The sequence below is a fragment of the Caretta caretta genome, chromosome 6, assembly GCF_965140235.1.
Source record: "Caretta caretta isolate rCarCar2 chromosome 6, rCarCar1.hap1, whole genome shotgun sequence".
NCBI lineage: Eukaryota > Metazoa > Chordata > Testudines > Cheloniidae > Caretta > Caretta caretta.
This window is the reverse complement of record NC_134211.1, coordinates 49,295,340-49,304,400: the sequence shown is the minus strand read 5'-3', so window position 1 is coordinate 49,304,400 and position 9,061 is coordinate 49,295,340. Positions and strand designations below refer to the sequence as shown.

General features: G+C 48.5%; 1 protein-coding gene across 1 annotated transcript; it reads left to right on the top strand.

The window, feature by feature from the left end:
• LOC125638236 (uncharacterized) lies at window positions 1-8,649 on the top strand. Its single transcript, XM_048853726.2, has 2 exons — window positions 1-7,502; window positions 8,091-8,649. The coding sequence occupies exons 1-2, from the start codon at window positions 6,920-6,922 to the stop codon at window positions 8,630-8,632; spliced, it is 1,125 nt and encodes a 374-aa protein (XP_048709683.2). The 5' UTR covers window positions 1-6,919; the 3' UTR covers window positions 8,633-8,649.
• Window positions 8,650-9,061: the final 412 nt, after the last annotated feature.

Sequence of the window (9,061 nt, the reverse complement as noted above, 5' to 3'; positions counted from 1 at the left end):
TTTGCGGTAGATACTGGGTTGCTGTGACATTCTGTACCTTGGGGGAGTGTATTACAACCCCCCTATTCTTCATATTCATATAATCGTGCTCTCACATGTAAAGCACGCCTTTTAAGGTATCAGGGGAAAGGTTATGATCTGCTCAAAGTAATTTCTCTATCCATATGTATATCATTAATACATATGAAGTTATGAAAATTGTGTTGTATGGTGGTCACTAAAGCATGCTGTAAGTTGGGGAAGCAGCCAGATATTAGCTCCCCAGAGGCAACATCAAGGAAAGTAACCAATGCCTGGGCGGGGTGTCAAATAGCCCATCAACGGCCATTGTCCAGCAAGGGAGCTACAATTCAATGACTCACCTGCATGAGGCTACACCAGGGGAATTGCTTAGCCTTGCTTGGAGAGACTCAGCAATGCCCCCCAGACATGCCTGGACTTGTGTTCTACAAGCACATGGACTGAGAGTATAAAACAGGCAGAGTGGACACATATTGGACCCCAAGGTACAGAATGTCAGATACCCATGCTTCAAGCAACCAAGACCCTGAGAAGAAGACAAGACTGCAACACAGGAGATTGGCCCAGCTTTAAGCAACAAACCTGTGTATTAAGGACTACAATATCCAGTGGGGTGAGAAAAACTGCTTAATCTAGTTGCTGCCCAGTCTAATAGGTTGAGAGTTTGGAGTGCATGCTTATATTTTATTTTGGTAACAACTCTTGTCGTAAGTTAAGGTTATTTGCTGGGGAAGAGGAGTTTGAACCCTGGTTAGAGCATACCACTGAAATGCTGCAAAAGTGGGCCGTACCAGATGCAGAAAAGCGAAGATGCCTAATAGAGAGCCTTGGAGGCCCAGCATTAGATGTGATTTGCACCCTGAAGCTCATTGACCCTGGGGCAGTGTGAAGGACTGCCTAGAGGCCCTTGAACACACCTTTGGGAGCGTAGAGGGCCCTGAAGACAGCTACTGTAAGTTCCTTAATTCCCGACAGCAAAGGGGCGAGAAGGCTTCAGCCTACATACAGAGACTGGAGAGACTGCTTCAGAGAGCTGTCATGAGGGGAGCAGTGACTGCTGAGCAGATGGATCAGACCAGACTGGCTCAAATTGTAAGAGGAACTCAGTAACAGAACCCGATTCTACTTCATCTCCAGCTAAGAGAACGACAGGAACATCCCCCAAGTTACTCCCAGCTGATAAAAGAGGTCAGAGAGGAGGAAGAAAGGCAGGCTGCCAGTGAGTTTTGGGAAGCCCAAACATCGGAGCCAGCCAGCACAACAACACTGCAAACAGCCAGTGTACTGATGGCAAGCACCAGAGAGGAACTTGCCCAACAAATGCGGGTCCTGACGGAACAGATATCTGAGCTGCAAAGCACCACTGACCTAGTTAAGACTTCCAGGAATAAGGAGCCTCAAACTGTGGCGATTGAGAAGCCCGCACTTAGAGCTACCATCCCACCCAGGTGAAGGGGGAAAGGACAATTCTTCTGCTACAGATGTGGTCAGGATGGACACAGTGCTGCCAAGTGCCGTAATGAAGAAAACCCCTCCTTAGTGTATGGAAAGCTGAGGATCAGTTGGGAGAGATCCGGGAGCTGCCAGAGGGTCTGGGGACGGGGACCACCCAGGCCTGCAGGATTTGAAGATTCCCCCAGAAAAGACTGTCCAGCTGTGATCCCCACAGGACTGATAGGGCCTCGAGCAAAGGTCATGGTGAGGATTGAAGGGGTGGAGTGTAAAGCAGTGCTTGACACTGCATCTCAAGTGACTATTATATTTCAGTCATTCTACCAACAGATGCTCAGGCACCTGTCTATACAGCCACTAACTGGCCCTGGTCTGTGTGGCCTCGGCATGGATGAATACCCCTACCAAGGGTATGTCATAGTGCACCTGGAATTCCCAGAGGAGGTTGCTGGGGTAAGAGAAGAGGTAGACACAGCAGCCTTAATATGCCCTGACCCTAAAGGGACCTCTGATGTATCTGTGCTGATAGGGACCAACTCCAGTCTCTTCAAGGTACTCGCGGATTATTCGCAGAAGGCAGGCTGGGGACCAATACCTGAATACCCTGATGACCCATACGCTTTGTGCTGAAGCCTACAGGAAAATTGAGAGCACTAAAAGAGACACATCTGAGCTACCGATTGGGGCACTGAAGTATGCGGGCACGACCCCCTTAGTAGTGCCTGCAAGGACAGAGCAAGAAGTGCTTGTCATGAGTACCTGGCTGAAAGGCAGTAAAGGGATGTTAGCAATGATAGAGCAGCTGATGGGAGGAGAGCTCCCTGAAGGAGTGCTGGTCCCCAGTGGAGTCATAACCCTACCTACTGAAGCTCAAGAAAGGGTGACTATACTGATTGCTAACGAAATGAGTCATGATGTTGTTGTGAAGCAAGGTCAAAAGATAGCAGACCTCTTTGAGCTTGAGTCGATTGTAAAACCCCAGTGTGAAACTCAAGTTCCGACAATAGACCCAGCAAAGTTTGACTTTGGAGATTCACCAGAGTCCGAGGAGTGGAAAGATCGCCTGAGGAAGAAACTTTGTGAAAGATCCAAAGTGTTCTCACTGCATGAGTGGGATGTGGGATGTGCAAAAGGAGTAGAGCACAATATCAGACTACATGACTCTCGACCTTTCAGGGAGAGATCTAGGAAGATTGCTCTTTCTGAGATGGCAGATTGGTGTGACATCATCTTCAGGAGCTGGCATCATTACAGAGTCCCGCAGCACATATGCCTCACCCATTGTGGTGGTCCGTAAAAAGAATGGGAAAATCTGAATGTGTATTGACTCCACACCCTAAACAGCCGGTACTGTGGTTGACCAGTACACTATGCCTCGAGTCCAAGATGCCTTAGACTGTTTGCTGGGAAGCCAGTGGTTCTCTGTGTTGGATCTTCGAAGTGGATACTACCAGATCCCTCTGGGAGAAGAAGATAAGGAGAAGACAGCCTTCATCTGCCCATTAGGGTTTTATCAGTTCGAACGTATCCCCCAAGGGATTTCTGGAGCACCTGCCACATTTCAACGTCTCATGGAGAAAGTTGTGGGAGATATGAATTTACTGTTAGTGTTAGTTTATTTGGACGACCTGATTGTGTTTGGAAGAACCTTAGAGGAGCATGAAGAAAGACTTCTTAAAGAGCTTGATAGGTTGGAGGATTATTGTCTGAAGCTTTCAATTGACAAATGCCAGTTCTGCAGAACCTCAGTGAAGTAAGTGGGTCACATCGTGTCCCAAGAGGGTGTGAGTACTGATCCCGATAAAATAGAAGCACTCACTACATGGCCATGTCCAAGTAACTACAGAGAACTCAAGACCTTTCTTGGATTTAGTGGCTACTACCGCAGATTTGTGAAAAACTATGCTGATTGTAAAGCCTCTGAATGATCTTACCAGGGGATACCAGGCCAGCAAGAACAAATCTAAGACGAAGAATAAGGGGAGGTCCCCAAAGCCTCCTATGCAGAGACACTATGGCCCCTTCGAACCATTTGGGCCACGGTGGAATGAGAGATGTGAAAGGGCTTTCCGAGAAATCATTACTTGCCTAACTCATGCTCCAGTCCTAGTCTTTGCTGACCCAAGCAAACTGTTTATCCTGCATACTGATGCCAGTTTGGAGGGTCTGGGAGCAGTCCTGTACCAGGAAGTGGAAGGCAAACGTAAACCTGTAGCCTTTGCCAGCTGAGGATTGTCTGATAGTGAAACTCGCTATCCCACCCACAAGCTGGAATTCTTGGCCTTGAAATGGGCCATCACTGAGAAATTTCGAGACTACTTGTATGGTGCTCAGTTCCAGGTGTGGACAGACAACAATCCACTGACTTATGTGTTAACAAGTGCTAAGCTGGATGCTACAGGGCAGAGATGGGTGGCCGCCTTGGCTAGCTATGAGTTCAGCATTCAATATCGATCAGGGAGAAGCAATGTAGATGCAGATGCATTGTCCAGGCGTCCACAGGCACCAGAAGTTGCTGTGATACCCACAGATGGAGCAAGAGCTATTTGCAGTGTGAGTCGCCGAGAGCCAGAGGCCCGTGAGAGCCTTCATGGATGTGTTGCAGAAGCTTTGGGCCTGCCCCCTGAATGCGTGCCTTCTGCTTCAGTGAACTATATTGCATTGGACCAATCTCCCTTGCCCATGCTCAATGCGGCTGACTGGCAAGAAGCCCAGCTGCAAGATATTGACATTCGTGATACACTACTTGCCAAAAGGGAGGGGCGAAACCCAGCTGCGGTTGTCCCACCTAACCCAGAGGGTAAACTACTATTGAGAGAATGGACCAAACTAAAACTGATTCAGGGAGTGCTACACCGAATGACCACCGACCCTTTTTCAAAAGCAACGAGCACAACTAGTGCTGCCAAAAGAGTACAGAGCCCTGGCCATGAGGGCCCTGCATGATGACTTTGGACATTTAGGGATGGAGAGGACCCTGGAACTTATTCGTAGTAGGTTCTATTGGCCCGGATGGCTGAAGATGTTCGCAGGAAATGTGAGACTTGCGCTCGATGTGTTCAAAGGAAAACTCTGCCCACGAGGGCTGCATATCTCAAGAACATCACCAGCAACAAACCTTTGGAACTGGTATGCATTGATTTCTTGTCTTTAGAGGTAGACAAGAGGAATGTTGGGAACATTCTAGTAGTGACTGATCATTTTACACGGTATGCGCAGGCATATCCCACACGTGATCAGAGGGCCACCACCGTCGCTTGAGTATTGTGGGACAAATATTTCTCAGTCTATGGATTCCCAGCTCGGATACACTCTGATCAGGGGCAGGATTTTGAGAGTCACCTTCTGAAGGAGGTGCTGAAGATAGCAGGAATTAAAAAGTCTAGGACAACGCCTTATCACCTGCAAGGTGATCCTCAAGCAGAGAGGTTCAACCGAACCCTATTAGATACGTTGGGAACTTTGCGACCGGAGCAGAAGGCAACCTGGAGCCAACATGTCGCATTTCTGGTGCATGCCTACAATGCCACAAAGAACGATGCTACGGGAGTCACCCCATATTTCTTGATGTTTGGGCGAGAACCAAGATTACCCATAGACTTGTGCTTTGGTGTATCAGAGGATGGCGATAGCTATGAAACTAATCAGCAATATGTATCCTGACTAAGAGAAAAGCTGCGGGATGCTTATCACTTAGCTACCTCTGCGGCTTGGAAGAACGCAGACCTCAACAAACATCGATATGATGCTAGAGTGCGTTAGCAGGCGCTCCAGCCGGGAGACAGAGTCCTGCTGCAAAATTTGGGTATTGCTGGCAAACACAAAATAGCTGACACATGGAAGGCAATACCTTACCTGGTGATGGAAAAACTGGGAGATTTGCCGGTCTACAAGATCAAACCTGAAGAGGGTCCAGGGCAAATAAAGACGGTGCATAGAAACCTTTTGCTCCCTGTGGGGGAATTGGTAGGCACCCCTTAAGAGATGGGCCACGACAGGGCAGCCAGGCAGAACAGAAGTGCTAGACCAAAGCCAACATAATGCCACATTGTTTCTCTCTGTTATTAAAAGGCTTTTGCTACACTCAGACTCTGTGCTTGCGAGAGGGGAAGTATTGCCTCTTGGAGGCGCCCAGTAGGGGTGGTATATAGTTGTCCCAGGTCACTGGGTGGGAGCTCGAGCCAGTTTTGCATTGTGTAGTGGAATGGAACCCCTAGATACTGAACCCAGCCCTTGTTGCTGCCAACTCTGACGGGCAGAAGGGTTACATTTATCTTACAACAATCCTGCCTGTCTTCATTTCAGAGCTCTCTTTTGGTTCTGCATATTTGTTCTCCCACTTTTATTTACACTTGGCTAGATTTCTTTTTGCAAAAATCTTTACTCTATCTAACTCCATTTCCAAAGGCTCTAGCCCAGCGGGTATCAACCAGGAGTATGTGTACCCCTGGGGGTACACAGAGGTCTTTTTGGGCAGTTCCACTCAAAGTGGTGGTCCGCAGACTGGTGCCAGTCCGCAAGCCTTCGGCTGCCGGCCTGTGTGCACATTGGAAAAAGAAATTGCCGGTCCCCTACATCAGACAGCTTGAGAAGCACTGCTCTAGGGGGTACAACTCAGCTAGATATTTGCCTAGTTTTACAACAGGCTACAAAAAAAGCACTAGTGAAGTCAGTACAAACTTCATTTTCATACAGACAAAACGAGAAAGTAAGCAATTTTTCAGTAATAGTGTGCTGTGACACTTTTATACTTTTTAGGTCTGATTTTGTATGTAAGTAGTTTTTAAATGAGGTGAAACTTGGGGGTACACAAGACAAATATTTTCCCGCAAGGGGCACAGTAGTCTGGTAGAAAGGTTCACAACCTTGCCTAGCCTCACCCTTGTTTTGTTTTATTATCGCTTTCTCTACTCTCTTAGCTTCTACTTCCACAATAAGGGTGGGTCTACTTGAATTATCTCTCTTGCTGCTTTCAGAGAGAATGCAAATCCGTTTGATAAATGCTTAAATTTTAAATGATGTTCCTTCTCCATCACAAGCAGGGTCCCTGGAGCATATACAATTGTCTCCACCCTCAACTTCCATTCTTAGCCCTGGTCTACACTAGGACTTTAGGTCGAATTTAGCAGCGTTAAATCGATGTAAACCTGCACCCGTCCACACAATGAAGCCCTTTATTTTGACTTAAAGGGCTCTTAAAATCGATTTCCTTACTCCACCCCTGACAAGTGGATTAGCGCTTAAATCGACGTTGCCGGCTCGAATTTGGGGTACTGTGGACACAATTCGATGGTATTGGCCTCCGGGAGCTATCCCAGAGTGCTCCATTATGACTGCTCTGGACAGCACTCTCAACTCAGATGCACTGGCCAGGTAGACAGGAAAAGAACCGCGAACTTTTGAATCTCATTTCCTGTTTGGCCAGCGTGGCAAGCTGCAGGTGACCATGCAGAGCTCATCAGCACAGGTGACCATGATGGAGTCCCAGAATCGCAAAAGAGCTCCAGCATGGACCGAACGGGAGGTACGGGATCTGATCGCTGTTTGGGGAGAGGAATCCGTGCTATCAGAACTCCGTTCCAGTTTTCGAAATGCCAAAACCTTTGTCAAAATCTCCCAGGGCATGAAGGACAGAGGCCATAACAGGGACCCGAAGCAGTGCCGCGTGAAACTGAAGGAGCTGAGGCAAGCCTACCAGAAAACCAGAGAGGCGAACAGCTGCTCTGGGTCAGAGCCCCAAACATGCCGCTTCTATGATGAGCTGCATGCCATTTTAGGGGGTTCAGCCACCACTACCCCAGCCGTGTTGTTTGACTCCTTCAATGGAGATGGAGGCAATACGGAAGCAGGTTTTGGGGACGAAGAAGATGATGATGATGATGAGGTTGTAGATAGCTCACAGCAAGCAAGCGGAGAAACCGGTTTTCCCGACAGCCAGGAACTGTTTTTCACCCTAGACCTGGAGCCAGTACCCCCCGAACCCACCCAAGGCTGCCTCCTGGACCCAGCAGGCGGAGAAGGGACCTCTGGTGAGTGTACCTTTTAAAATACTATACATGGTTTAAAAGCAAGCATGTGAAAGGATTACTTTGCCCTGGCATTTGCGGTTCTCCTAGATGTAGTCCTAAAGCCTTTGCAAAAGGTTTCTGGGGAGGGCAGCCTTATTGCATCCTTCATGGTAGGACACTTTACCACTCCAGGCCAGTAACACGTACTCGGGAATCATTGCAGAACAAAGCATTGCAGTGTATGTTTGCTGGCATTCAAACAACATCCGTTCTTTATCTCTCTGTGTTATCCTCAGGAGAGTGAGATATAATTCATGGTCGCCTGGTTGAAATAGAGTGCTTTTCTTCAGGGGACACTCAGAGGAGCCCATTCCTGCTGGGCTGTTTGCCTGTGGCTAAACAGAAATGTTCCCCGCTGTTAGCCACAGGGAGGGGGGAAGGTTGAGGGGGTAGTCACGCGGTGGGAGGAGGCAAAATGCGACCTTGTAACGAAAGCACATGTGCTATGTATGTAATGTTAACAGCAAGGTTTACCCTGAAAGAGTGTAGCCACTGTTTTATAAAATGTGTCTTTTTAAATACCGCTGTCCCTTTTTTTTTCTCCACCAGCTGCATGTGTTTCAATGATCACAGGATCTTCTCCTTCCCAGAGGCTAGTGAAGCTTAGAAAGAAAAAAAAACGCACTCGCGATGAAATGTTCTCCGAGCTCATGCTGTCCTCCCACACTGACAGAGCACAGACGAATGCGTGGAGGCAAATAATGTCAGAGTGCAGGAAAGCACAAAATGACCGGGAGGAGAGGTGGCGGGCTGAAGAGAGTAAGTGGCGGGCTGAAGAGAGTAAGTGGCGGGCTGAAGAGAGGTCTGAAGCTCAAATGTGGCGGCAGCGTGATGAGAGGAGGCAGGATTCAATGCTGAGGCTGCTGCAGGACCAAACCAGTATGCTCCAGTGTATGGTTGAGCTGCAGCAAAGGCAGCTGGAGCACAAACTGCCACTGCAGCCCCTCTGTAACCAACCGCCCTCCTCCCCAAGTTCCATAGCCTCCACACCCAGACGCCCAAGAACGCGGTGGGGGGGCCTCCGGCCAACCAGCCACTCCACCACAGAGGATTGCCCAAAAAAAAGAAGGCTGTCATTCAATAAATTTTAAAGTTGTAAACTTTTAAAGTGCTGTGCTTAAAGTGCTGTGTGGCATTTTCCTTCCCTCCTCCACCACCCCTCCTGGGCTACCTTGGTAGTCATCCCCCTATTTGTGTGATGAATGAATAAAGAATGCATGAATGTGAAGCAACAATGACTTTATTGCCTCTGCAAGCGGTGATTGAAGGGAGGAGGGGCGGGTGGTTAGCTTACAGGGAAGTAGAGTGAACCAAGGGGCGGGGGGTTTCACCAAGGAGAAACAAACAGAACTTTCACACCGTAGCCTGGCCAGTCATGAAACTGGTTTTCAAAGCTTCTCTGATGCGTACCGCGCCCTCCTGTGCTCTTCTAACCGCCCTGGTGTCTGGCTGCGCGTAACCAGCAGCCAGGCGATTTGCCTCAACCTCCCACCCCGCCATAAACGTCTCCCCCTTACTCT

What these genes read in the sequence shown, in the direction of transcription:
- LOC125638236 (XM_048853726.2), top strand. Translation starts at nt 6,920, where the DNA reads ATGCAGAGCTCATCAGCACAGGTGACCATGATGGAGTCCCAGAATCGC. An exon ending in AGGCGGAGAAGGGACCTCTG is followed by an intron (nt 7,503 to 8,090) that starts GTGAGTGTACCT and finishes TTTCTCCACCAG; the next exon opens with CTGCATGTGTTTCAATGATC.